Source organism: Apteryx mantelli, chromosome 5 (genome assembly GCF_036417845.1).
Source record: "Apteryx mantelli isolate bAptMan1 chromosome 5, bAptMan1.hap1, whole genome shotgun sequence".
NCBI classification, from domain to species: Eukaryota; Metazoa; Chordata; class Aves; order Apterygiformes; family Apterygidae; genus Apteryx; species Apteryx mantelli.
The window spans coordinates 20544379-20558197 of NC_089982.1; the positions used below are offsets into that span (position 1 = coordinate 20544379).

A 13819-nucleotide genomic window follows, 5' to 3' on the forward strand; every position below is an offset into this window, starting at 1 on the left:
TTTAGAGCAGTGCACCCAACAAAGATTCCTTGAAGCTTTTCTTTCTTTACCCTAGTGGTTTTCTCCTTTCTGCTCTTAAAAAATCAAGCACAAATGTTTGCCCTTATTATGAAAGATCTGCCCACTCTGAATTGCTCTCGATAGTCAAACACTGAGTTGGGGGTGGGGGGGAACCCTTCATTTGCAGTTTATTTTTGTTGATGTCTTGGACACTCTTGGGAGAAATGCAGGCTGTGCCAAATAACTTTAAAATTGAGACAATAATATCAAAATATAAATGAGATCTTGGAGAAGATCAAAATGTAAATTGAGAAAGCGAAATGCTCACACTACACGAATGGTGGCACTGGTACAGGATGAAAGATTAAGATACATAAGGAGTCGTGGGAGAAAGAAGTCTGCAGTGCCATGGCTTGGTGTTGGGATGCCAGTCATGTCTGCTCTGCTGTGACAGAATTAAACAGTACAGGAAATACAAACATCATTGCTGAAAACAGCTTTGCAGCTAATATACTTGAATTTTGTAGCTGTAGGCCTACAGCATGCTGTGAATGCTTGTGCTGTTTTATAGCTGCACCAACTACCTTCCCTCCCCCATCCGTTAGGTTTTGCAAACTGTTTTGTTAAACCTATAAACATTTTGGAGTCATTCATTAGAATATGAGGAAATGGGATTTTCATTATTGAATTGAAATTAATAGGGGAGAGGTTGTTAGTTATCACTCTTTCTCTGAAATACCTACTTTGCTTTCTGCCGAATTGCTCTGAAAAACCAGGAAATGTGAGTGTTGCCTTGCAAAAATACTCTATTCCATATAAGTTTGAGAACGTCTGGAAAGAGGCATGCACAAAACTAATGCAGAGTTAAAAATCCCCCAGCAGCCTTTCTTGATGTTTATATTCAGGCGACCTGTAATGGTGTGATTACAGGACAATCTGTCATAGTTAGATGGCTAGCAGAGGTGATGAGCCTGTTTTTCTGCTGACTTGTGACAAATATTCTCCCAGTCACTGTTGTCCTCGCCCACAGCCCTTGCCACGTCAGGCGGGGAAGGGGAAGTGTTGGCGGATGCCCCAGCTGGTGTGCTCATTGGCTGGCTAGGACGCGGTGGCTGATTGATCTCTCCCTTCTCTCCAGCCTTCTGTTTTCCACACAAAATGCAAGAACTTAATAACTTTGAGACCTCTGCTGTCTCAAGATTGAGTTGAAATTAGCTAGCAGGTTCAGAAGTCACTAGGTAAAGAGGAGAGATGACTCCATCACAGAAGCCTTGTTTCCTTATGAACCTGTGCTACAATAGTACATAGGTACAGCTTAATGAGCAAAAAAAGTGAATAAATCATCTTATGAAAGACTACAGGAAAATGTGTAACTCCCTGTTTCTAGAACTGCTTTTGTAATTAGTGTTTAAGTGGAACAAAAACTTCATATGCTCTTCAGAAACTCTGCTTATGTGTGTTTTTAGTGGCAGTGAGACTCTTATTTATCTAAATATTCTTTTGTTCCCATGATTCTGGGAAAATCATGCTCTTTGTAACTGATAGGAACTGAAATTTCAATATCCTAGCTGTTTCTAAAGATTTTTCCCTTTGGTAATGTAGGATCAGGCAGGAGCTAGAGACAGGACACTGGTGCCTTACAACATTTAAATTGCAGTTCTTGTTGTCTTCTACTTATTCTGTATCTCTAGATTGAAAGGGAAGTACGTTAAGGATGAGGCTTCAATTGCACTAAAAGGAGAAAGCTGTTTTCTTGTTTCCTCTTTTCATATATGCTTTATAATGAGATCTTATAATACTACAAAATTAAAAATACAGCATAAAAGAAGCAGTACTTCTCATGTTTATGTGTTCAGTGGATCCTGTGCAATTCTACCTTAAATCCACCCCTTTGTATTCATGTATTTGCACATGCAGCATTTTTATAGTAATGTAAATGTGGTGTGATCTTTCAGTGCAGACGTGTGAGAGGGATGGAGTTATATCTGGTGTCTCTTACCTCTGCATTTGCCTACTTTCTGTGGCTATATTTGAACCCCAAAAGATGTGGTGATTTAGAAATTAACTGGCTGTTTAAAATCTGAACATTTTTAGACAAAATCATAAAGTACCAGATTCTTCTTGTGTTTACTGTTATATATTAGTTAAATGGACTTGAATCAGACTCTCCCAAATTCATGTGTCCATATGAGAATTATGAGAGACATTGTCCCTGCAATTAATGGTTTTGAATTTATTTTTTTTAATAACAGTTTTGGTTTGGAATGAAAGTACTGCATCAACCATAACTTAAATAACATTAATACATAAGTGCATCTGGCAAGAATAAATGTCTGAAATCTCTGATGTTGGCAGTATGGAATGTGAGGCAGAAGCCAAGTGAATAAATGTCAAATGGAAGATTAATAGTTTTGTGATGAACTTACTGCAGTAAGAAATTGCCTTTCATCCAAAAGCACGAAGCCATTTATTGAGCTAGTGGGGAATCATGTTGCTCCGAGGAGATGCCTGGACTGTGGATACGTGATTTCAGTGTGATTTGAGGGAGTTCAGCACTTCGTGTCATGGCCTGGGGCAAAAGAAGAGTGACATTTCAATGTGGGTGCGTGTTTCTAAGACTGTTTTCTGTCTAGGCAGAGGCAATTCTGTGCATTTAAAACCATGGGTTGGACCCTATCTTCTCGTATCTGTTTACATGAAGTTAAAATTATTGTTTATATTATGAAATGAAGAAAACCTCATAAGCCAGAGGGGTTTTGGTTTGTTTTTTGTTTGTTTTTTTTAACCTTATAGGCAATGAGGAGGACCATCTACTTTGTTCAGTGCAGCAGCATATTGGAGAAACAGAACGGATGGCAAACTTGAATCTTTGTAATTCTGTGTTTAGATTACAGGTATTTTATTTTCTTCCTTGTGTCAATGTATTTGTTACTATGTTGGCAACATTGGTCGGATGGATTTCGTAAGTCCTGGGATATGTGATAATCTCTCCCTTTTTGCAGCTGTTTAGCGTGCTGATGAGAGTCTGAGAGACATCTTTAAAAGAAAAATCTATGTTTAGACTATTATAGCTCTTTGGGAGCTCCCTGAAGGTAGTCTCTGTATTCTTGGCTGGTTTGAATAAATATTATGTTAGTTTTTGAGAACTGGGCACTGTGTGTCTAGGAGTTACAAAGGGAGTTTAACAAAAATAATGTATAATATACAGTCTATCAAAAATGAACATAACCCTTTATAGTTCAGTCCATTGTGAAGATAACACAACTGATAGGAAAGCAAAGATCATCTGAAATTGTTGCCACTATTCTAGACACTGGAAGAATATCTTGGAAACTTGGGAGGGTGAGTGAGGGAAGAGCTCCTACCACTACTACCAAAATAGGGGTTCAGCTGGTTAAAAGTAAATCCCCAGACTCCTAGCTTGCTTACAGGTCTACTCTTCATAATGCTGGTTATTATTCTCATCTAATAAACTCCCATGCAAAGCTATTGGAAAGTAGATAGGAATAATAACAACAAATAGTGAAGAAGTGAGCCAGTGAAGAAACGTGGGGTTTCTTGCTGGGGAGTCAGCTTCTGTTTCTGATTGGCAAGGGTTGCAAGCTCCATGGAGCTGCTTGGACGGCAGTGCTGTTTCTCTTGCTGTTTGTGGGCCTGAATCAGAAAACAAGATTTTCTCCTTGTCTTGGGCTTTAGGATGCTGTTCCAGATATCAAAGCTAGAATACAAATTTTAGCGTTCTGCAAACAATGAGCATTATCTGTTTGGCAGCAGAACACAAATATATCAGGTTGGATCAATCCAAAATAATATTATTGTTCCTTACCAGAAGAGAATTCTGAAATAAACTGAGGAGTTCACTGACAAAAATCTGCTTGGTTTTCAGGCCTTTCTAATTTAGGCCAAGGAAAGGCAGGGTATATCCACCAAATAGGCAGCTGGAGGTCATGATGGTACCTCTGATGCTGTTTTCCCATAGCTCAGGGTTTGGGGTGCTTGTCTTGGATCTAGGCAGAACATGAGTCTCTGTTGTCAGTGACTTATCGTTAACCTTTGCCAGTTAATGTGCAACTCTGGCTAATAAGTGTTCTTTGATTTGTTGCTTTAGTCTTTTAAAGGTGGCACTTATTTGACATTGCTTCCTTTTCCTTGAAAAACAATCGAGTCCCTTAAAAACAGTATATGACTTTCACAGAAACTTTTGACTGTTACACCTGCATGTGAATGCTCTACTATTCGTTCTAGGACATTTATGAAATAAAAGTGAGCAATCTTTTTTTTTTTTTTTTTTAATGATGCTAGAAATTTTTTACTGATTGCCTGCAAATTGCCTATGGCTGACGGCATAGAATTTCAAAACAGAAAGGAAAGGAATACAGCTGCTACTCTCATTTGACAAAGGCTGGGTTCTGGCTGATATGCAGTTTTGTAAGGAAATAGGTAAACGTGCATAATATAATGGAAATAAGAAATGGCAGACTAGCTTGACCAAGAGGAGAAGAAAATATTCAGTTTCCTCTGATTGCTGGGAATCCTTAGGCATTGATTATACTTGCGCTGTATGAAAGTTTTTGCTTTTGTCTTTAGTGTGTATCATCTCTAACTTACCTTCTTGGAGCTAATTCTTAGAAAATTCACTTGAAAAATTGTCTCTCCATTTTATACATAGAGTCTCTCTGCACTGTAAAAGATATAGTAATCCATTTTAGATCTTAAAGCTTGAAAAAACAGAGTTTGGAACCAACAGGGCCTGACTGAGCTACCAGCGTATTGATCAGTAACACTGACTAAAATGTACTTGTCTTTAATTTGTAAAGAGGTGACAATTAAGTGAGAATACAAAAGTAACTGTGAATGCAGTGGTGTCACATATTTGGGTGGCTGTGTAAGACTCAGCCCACTGATATTTAAGTATCCTCAAGATCTAGAGCAAAATATAATTATTGGTAAAATGTACAGATGAGCCAAATAATATGGTTTCCCAGTTGCTTGGCTGATGAATGGAGCAGTAACTGGTGGGTAGCTCTGGGCGCTTGCTGGGGTTGATTCCTTTTCATCCCCGATAAGTTTCCATGGCTGGTACAAATTAGGGTAATTGTCATTATCCCTGGTTTTTTTATAAAGATACGGGGAACTGAGGTGCAGTAACATGTCTGAGGTTGCCCAGTAAGCTGGAAGTCACTGGAAACCATATTTTCTGCATCCTACTTTCATCCGGTGGTGTCATTTGAACAGTGTATGTCCTAAAAAAAAAAAAAAAAAAAAAAAAAAATAAGGTCCTCCATGTGAAAACAAAGAATATAAATGACAGGCTATGTCCTGTAAAGCAGCCATTCTGAAAGGGGCATGGAGGCTGTGACACCTGGACTTGAATACCTATCATGAGGCTGTAGTCAAAAGATTTTTGGGCAGATGAGTATAGGGAGGAAATACAAGACAGGAGCATTATACTCCTGTGTAACATCAGTGAGTCTGGAATTCTGAGTGCTTTCAGTTGGGAAGTTTGTGGGATGGGGTTTGTTGTTGTTGTTTTTAAGAAGCTACAAGAATTGTTTCAAAAGTGTAAAAAATGTTCTACAGCAAAAAACTGAAGACTTTCAATCTGAGTAGGTTCTTGTAATCTACAGGTACCTACAGAGGGAAGACATTTCTGAGGCTAGACAGCTAGCCTCAGCTGGCTAATCTAAGCAGGTTAAACTCTACTGATATTTACTGGCTCAGTCTATGAAATCCTTTGGGTAGAAATATAATGCCTGTTTTGGGGGGTGTTTTGTTTTGTTTGTTTGTTTTTCACTATGCTAGTTTATAATTGTCACCTCTGACCGATGAAATACCTACGACATCCCTGTCATGAAAGGAGTGATGCACTTCACTCGTAAGAGGAAAGCAGCACTACGTTTATTGCAGTAAGACAGTGACTTAACAAAGTTCAATCGTAAATAAGAACGATTTAATGAGGTTCGATTGGCAAGGTTCACTCAGTTATTTACTGCATGAAGGACAGGGTCTGATGCGTGTGCAACGGAGACCCTCCCGTTGAGTCACGAGGTTCAGACTGGACCCCCTTGCTTTCTAAACTCCTTCGGAGAGGAGCCTAGGTGCGACTGGATCCACTCCTAGTCTCAGACTTGGTCAACGGTTTATGTCTAAGGGATTATGTGCGCAATTAGTCAGAGATATAACTCAGCAAAGTTTTGTGAAGTTCGCAGAAGTTCAGCATGCTATTAATCACTTACCGAGGATCTGTGGCAGGTAAGGAATCCCTCAACCTCGAGGAGTAACCCTGAGAGGCGTTCCTGCTCTAGGGGAGGTTCTGCAGTGCAGCCTGCTGCCGTGCAGGAGAGCTCCAGGGGCTCTTGGCTGCCCCCTATTTATGGGGGGGAGATGATTGACTCATAGTCGTATTTGCATACTAGACGGGCCTTAGTTGGTGCATGCTCAACCAGCCCCTATGTACGTGCTGTTTACAGGGAGGTCAGGTTGAGGGGGAGAGAGCACATCGGTGGGGGGGAAGGAGCACACCATCACAATCCCTCTATTGAACTCTTTTAAATCAAGGCAAAGATGTTTTCTGAAAAAAGGTGCTTCAGCTTGGCTTTGAGAAATTACCACCAGAATTCTTGGAGCCATATTATGGAAGACATCAGATAGGATAGATCTGACTGATCCATTCCATTCTTAATATCTGTGGGTGTATTTTTGGTCTGCACTGTTGCTGTTTTGATTTCCTACTTACTTTTAATAACTGAACAGCCAACATAGCAAAAAAACCCTCCAGGGTTCCCCTTCTGCTTCCCCATATGATGCAATTATCAATGTAAATTGCGAATAAACAGTGACATATGGAAGGTACTCTGTGTCAAAATATATGCAAGGCTAAATAAAGCAAGAATTTAGGGAGCTGATTTTGCATAATAGCCAGCACTAACAAAACTTTTCCCTGGAATCTAGTTTTGTGTTTTAAATGGTAGAGGGCTTTTTTCCGTTGAGAATAACAGGCTGTTTCCTTACACATAAGAACTGGGCCGTGAAACGCACATCCCGGTATGTGCTGTGGGGAATTGAGAAATGAGCAGTAGCTCTGTTCACTGGAGGCTGCTCTGCTGATTGTGTAGCATTACTCACCCTTTTCTTTATTCTACCACCTCAAGGCAAAGAAGTTTCTGTGAAAATAAGTATCCCTGCCTTTCTGTGCTTTATTTGCTTGCTTGTGAGATACCTGAGCTGAAATAGTGTTGAGGCAGTTTAAATAGGGTTATGCTCTTGGTTGCGTGTGTATTGTAAACATATAAACAATACTAATATATTGTGACACTTACTATGCGATTCTCTTTCTAATAATAAAGTGGGAAAATAGAAGTCTCTTAAAAAAAGAGTTGTTTGCTGCCCTCATGTTATGTGTAATATTTTTGTTATTTATCTGATCAAACAGATATTTTGTATTCAGTTTTTGTTACTGCAAAGACATTAATTAAATTTTCTGCATGGTTGTTTGTGTGAATTTTAATGTAAGTAAATCTGAGATATCAGATTTGGGTGCTAACCTAACAAATTACTATGTATACTTGTTGGCTGTTGCGCTTTCAGTCTTAACTAAAAGAGTAAGCTTAATTTGTGGCATTTTTAAACAGGGGAAAATGACTGGGGTTCAAGTCTGTAGTAACTTTGGGTGCTTGATGCCAGGTTTAACCACCTCAGGTTAGAAATATCTTGAAGTTAGTGACATATCTGAAAATGAATGACTCTGCCAAGTCTACATAGGGAATCAGAACCAGAATTACCACTTGGACTGACTTCCAAAACACCTGCTTAAATTAACAGCAGGAAGAAAATTACTGCACTGTAAAATGTCAGAGAATATGTCAGGGTAGTTCTTTCACTTATGTTGTATGTTAAAGTTGGTACCTTTACTGAGGTAAGAAAGATATGCTCCATAATAGACTCCTGGAACAGTCTGTGCTGTCACTGATTGAGATCAGATCAGGTTGGGAAGATTGCAGGAAAAACAACTTAAAAGTGAGTCAGAAATAAAGAGGAAGTAACTGTATATGCATTGAGCATTTTATAAAACCATTTTCTTATGAAACATTGGTTTCTCAGAGTAGCCTGTATAGTCTCTTCCTTTATTATAGCTGGATTTCTCTAAGAAAGACGTTAAATGATATGTCTTTCAAAAGAGTAACCACAGTGCTCTTCCCTTCTCAGCACTCGTACTACATGAATAGCCTCAGGTTCTGAAACAGCAGTTATTTGCAGTGTTCTGGGGCTCGCTTTGGAGGTAGAGCTGCTGGTGGCCTTTGAGGATGAGAGTCTTTCTAAAATCACTAGAGATAAACAGGCAGAAAGGATACTTGTACGTTTTTGTTGGATTGGCTGGTTGGGGATATTTTTGTCTGTACACACTGAACACAGAATGACGTTTCGAGATTCCTTTGTAGTCTTCACAGAAAGCTCAGTGAGATTGGCTTTTGTTATCTGAGAGACAACTTCTCCTTTAATAACTAGTGCCTTTCCAGCTGCTAGCTCGTGTTGCCATGGTCAGTCAGGAAAAACTTATAAGGTGCAGAGACAGAACCTCAGGAGGAGCTGGACGTTTCCTGTGGAGCTTGTCCCACAAAGAGAAAAGGAGCAAAATGGATCTTGCAGCAGTTGGCAATCGACTGCCATGTTTCTTGCATGTTGGAGGAATACTTGATTGCTAGCTGGTGTGCTCTAGCTGGCAAAGCGGAAGGAGAGATGGAGGCAATTTGTCATGAACTGAGAAAATTGCACCCTGTGAAGAAACTTCATTATTAAAACATGATCGATCGTGTGAAAGATGAGAAACTTGTCAATTTACATTAGGTCTATCAGTTTGGGAAATGCAGGGGTGATAGATGTTTGAAAGAGAATTTAGGAATAAAGGAAAAAAAAAATTGAAGCTCCTAAAGCAATCTACTGTTTTTGAAGAAATTTTCTATTCCAGCAGCAGCAGATCTGCTTTGGGAATATCTTCCTCCTGCTTACGTCCTCCCTCCCTTCTGCCTCCCGCTCGTCCCTGAGGTAATCCGGCTCCTTGGAGGTGCCACAGGCAGGAGCAGCACTTTGCCAGCTTGCTTTCGCACCACCTTTGTGAGCCTCGAGTGGGAAGGAGGAGGGTGGAGGGGCTGAAGCATCTTAAAACTACTCTAAATATGAACTGTTATTGTTAGAAGGGTGCTTGGTGAACACTGTAGAGGGGAAAAGCCCACCTTTACTCCACAACAGCATTGCTCCTCTCTATTATTTTGGTAGTACAGAATGGCAAGCTTGCTGCCAGGAATAAGCAGGTAGTAGATGTCAGTTTTGACTAACCACACACTTTCTGTAATCTCATTTAATTTAAAATTAACATTGCTAATGTGCTAATGTTTTATGTATCCTAGTAGAGGGAACGTACACTGTTAGATCTTTGAACACTTGTTAACTATTTATGACTGTGAGTGGCTGGTAACTGTGTAATTAAATAACTTTAAATCTTCTTAGTGGAAACTTACTTAGATTAGACAGACTCATAGCATGATTATGTGTCTTGTTATTTTAGAAAACCAAGCTACAAAAGCAAAAGAAAAATCCAAATCAGCCATAACTTTACATGATAGTCCTAACCTAAAGTAGGATGTTGATGAACAGGGGTTTTCTCCTGTTCAATTTGAATTGGCCCTTGTGAACTGAGAAATTTCACCTGGAAAATATGTCACTTGAAAATTCAGAACTGCAAATTGATCAGACATATTTATAATGACTATGGAGCTGCCTTGCCAGTTTATGAAGATACAAGTACAGTGGAGACATTTTAGACTCCTTCGGAGAAACGTGTTTTTGCAACTGCGAATACTGTATAAGCTGTACTCTGTATTCCTTCAAATCGAAGCTGCTAAAAGGAAGTTTTTTTTTTTAAACTAAATGTTTAAGTTCAATTTTGTATACTTTTACACCTTATTAATAGTTATTAGCTTTCCAGTAATTGATCTAGCTGATGTAGTGTAAATGTAGATTGCCCCTGTGTATCACAGTGCTTTTAAGGATGCAATTTACTATTGTCAAGAGAAACTAAATGAAATATCTTAGAATACCTGTGGCTTTCTTTTCTACTTTTTTTTCTTTGCCACACAAACTGTATATACATAATGTTTTACAAAATAATCAAAGAATAACAAGTTTGTCATTTTAACCACAAAGCATAGAGGCAGACTCTTTTCCTGGTAGGTCATCTGTTTCTATATGCACACGTAGATAACAAAGGCAAGGAGTAAATATAATTTTCCAGTGATCCTGTGTTAAAGTTCCAGGATTAAAAACTAAACTGTTTTCAGATCTTTGGAACAGAAGAAGTTTTTATGTTCCATTACTTTCTCTCAGTAGTAAAGCATTAACATGAGTATGGCAAACCCATAATAATGATAATAAATTATTTGAAATTTCATGTTACATAGAATTCATATATAAATTTGGGTGTAGGTGGGGGAATGTGAATGGAAAGATCACAGATCATCCAATTGCTAGGTCAATGCTGTGTCTCGTTCTGTGGTACAGACTATAAACATCACATGTTAACATAGAACACTCTTGCGGAATTTATTTATCTTATTTTTGAGTTTGTTTTTAGTAATGCTTTTCCCAAATGGTGTGCTTCCATTCAAATAGGCGCCAGAGAGGGATTTGGAGACAAAACTGGGTTTGAACTGCAAACACCACTTGGTTAATTAATCAGGTGAGCAGATTTACTGCAGGTGGCCTACAGAAAACTTGCCAGTGTAAAACAGGCTTTTTGGTGTTTCAGGCTAGAGATTCTGCTATCCACAGCAGTCTGATTCATTAGTGGAGCTTCATTTAAATGTTATCCCAAAGTATGTAGCTGCATTACAGGTTCTGCCATATAGTCATTGCCTTACAGTCTTTGGGGATAATCCATTTTTGTTGGGAAACCAGATGACTTCATCTGATATGTATCAATATTACCACCAGCCTGAGGAAAAGAAAAAGAGCAACATTGACTACTGGTTTCGTGTTCTGCGTGGCTTTATATTCTTGTTTACTTTAGAGTAGCATTTAAAGGGGTTCCTAAAATATTGGATAAACACTGTATTCAGTGAAAGCAGGTTCTTTCTATTTGTTAGATCAGTCTTTGAAATATATGTTCTAAGTGAATTAATAGAGAAAGTAGAACATCTTTTAATTGGCTGGAGTTCCAAGGATTTGGGGGTTACAAGGGAGAAGCTAAAATGCGGATTTGCTAACCCCCCAGGGAGGCATGGCAGGCACATGGCAGCACAGGTGCCAGACCATCCCAGGTATACAGAGGCTTTGATCTACTTGTATTGGTTTTAATTTTTTTATGGTCATAAACTTTAGAAAAAAACTTTGGAAAACTTTACTGGGAATTCTTAGTTTTGCTGTTTACCCTGCTGGCTCTAGCAGAAAGGGGTACGTGTACAGGCTTGCTGTAAAAAGTATAGACTCTGAAGGGGAGACTGATAGCTGTGTGGATCACAGCTAGCAGTGGTTCTTTGGATTTCCAAGGAACATTGTTGTCTGTACACTTGGTACTTTTAATTCCTGTAGGAAAAAGGTGAAAAACAGACTTATGTTGAATTCAACAGAAATCTTACTACAGACTTCACTGAGTCAGCATTTCAGCTAAGGTATTGTTTTAAAACAGGGATGTCAACAACCGAAGCTTGAAAGCAGGCAGTATCAGCAAAGCCACAGCCATTTTGGTATTTTTAGATTAAAAATGTTTCTTGAATAGTGATGGGAGAAGACAGAATTCTGAAAGAAAAATAAAAAAGAAAGCAAAAAATGTATTTTTGTGATATCTGACAAAGCTTTGTTTTTTCTCTTTGGGTAATAGCAGTGTTTCAGACCTCTGTTCACCAATGTTTGAGAGTCATAGGTCATTAGGCAAAAATCTTGCAATGTCAGGGCATGCTCATCGCAACATTGGCTGCACTTTCAGTTAAAGGTCTCTGCAGGCTCAGCAGTACGGCTGTATTTCTTCCATGTCTGAATAGGATTTGGATTTTTTAGGTGTCTCTGCTAGAGCTACCCTTTTAGCAGGATTGTTTTTGAAGCTACTTCTCTCAGCAAAACTCTTTTCCAAGCAAACAGAGTCAAAAACATGGCTGCTATAGGTGAGTTTCACATTACTTAAATTATATATAAATATATATTCATATAGACCTCTGATAAGGGACTTCGAACAAAGTTGTCTTCTCAAGTGTTACTGTTGCTACTACATTATTGCTAAACTCGTTGCAACTGTTCTGTGGGGCGTGCATAAAGACTGGCAGCTCTTAAACATATCAGTTACCGATACGTTTCCAGTGGCCTCTTTGATCTTGTTTGGAGGGTCTTCCTTTCTTTGCTTTTGTCTGTTTTTTTGTTTATTTTGTTTTTGTTTTGTTTTTTTAACATTTTCCCCTGTTTGCTTGCTGCCAGGATATAATAAATGGCAGCTCAACGCTCTCCGACAAAACTTGTTGAAGTTTCTATTAAATTATGACATTAAGTTCTCTTTTAATTACAGGCTATAGATGCACTTACAGTGTCTGCTCTAGAACTTTGTTTTTGATATTACCCATCAAAAGCTTTAAGAAGGAAAACCATAAGCCTTCTCTGTTTACTGGGCTTTTTATCCCTTCCTTTCTTTGGCTACTTTCTAGCAAGGTTAAAAATCATATTAGACACCTCCAGCATGTAGTTTGAGCATCCACAGTAGTGTAACAGGATTTAAATTTGGAATATGAAAAAAAACAACTAAGTTTCTTTTGGTAATTACCCTATAACTATGTGTTACAAGGATTGTAAATCTTTGTAAATCTGTAAATCTGCATACTGGTATCAACCACTGACAGAGAAAGGCTTTTGATTTGATCTAACTGGTCAGTTCTTCTGTTCCTACGATTTTTCTTTTTTTAAAGCAATCAAAAAAAAATTGTGTTTCTCCTTGGCGAAATCTCTGTTTACAGCAGTCTGAGCAAAACACTGTTCCCAAAATGTCCGGAGTAGCCTAACAGCAGACCTTTAAAGAGAGGAAGCAACAGAGGTATATGGATTTTCATTTTATTTTTTTAAACTTTTTTGTGGTCTGCTATCTTAAAATAATTATATAGAAAATGATTTCTGGAAATGTAGAGGCAGAAAAAAGTGAGAAGCATCTTTATTAATGTAGTATTCAGATATTTGCACCTAAATTTGCTCTAACTTATACTAGGGGCTTGGCCAGACACTGATGTAAGACTCTTGGTCTCTATTCTCTTACTCTTTTCTCTTAGTCTAGTTGATCTCTAATATTTTCTTGCTCCTCAAAACAAACGAACAACTAAAATATATTAAAAAAAAAAAAAAGCAACCAGACTAAAAAAAACCCCACAAAGTCTGGCTGCAATGTAGGAATGGGCAAATGGAGTCCTCCATGGCTGGCTGAGGGGCACATGTGGATTTTCTTGGCCTGTGTCTTCTTGTTGGGACTGCATCCTTTATGCTATGGAAAATGCAGGGTATTTGAAGGCTAACAAAACAGGAAAGGCTGGTGCCTGCAGCTGGTCGGTGTTTCAAGGTAGGCTTTGTAGAGCACAACAGCAGTTTGCACGACTGACTGTGGATCTGCGGCTCACGAGTTGCTTTGTCAAGGAGTTGTTCAGGTTTTGCCATGATGGTGTTTGAATGTGTAGAATTTTAATGGTAGCAGAAGTTCAGCTGCTGGGAGATGCTCTTCAAGCGACTACAGATAACATTTAGTTGCTGCTAAATAAGAACAGTTCAATAAACTATTTTTTATGGGAAAAAAGTGGGGGCA

General features: G+C 38.6%; 1 protein-coding gene across 2 annotated transcripts in view; it reads left to right on the plus strand.

Moving 5' to 3' along the window:
- MCUB (mitochondrial calcium uniporter dominant negative subunit beta) overlaps positions 1–13819 on the plus strand; it is a 52655-nt gene that overhangs the window by 24363 nt on the left and 14473 nt on the right. Inside the window, exon 1 of one of the 2 annotated variants that reach the window (XM_013951743.1) lies at positions 2582–2602. The exons of the other annotated variant lie outside the window; for it this stretch is intronic. Coding sequence (XP_013807197.1) covers positions 2597–2602 — 6 coding nt within the window. The 5' untranslated portion in view covers positions 2582–2596. Of the gene's footprint in view, positions 1–2581; positions 2603–13819 lie in introns of those variants that run through there. 2 annotated transcript variants of the gene reach the window in all.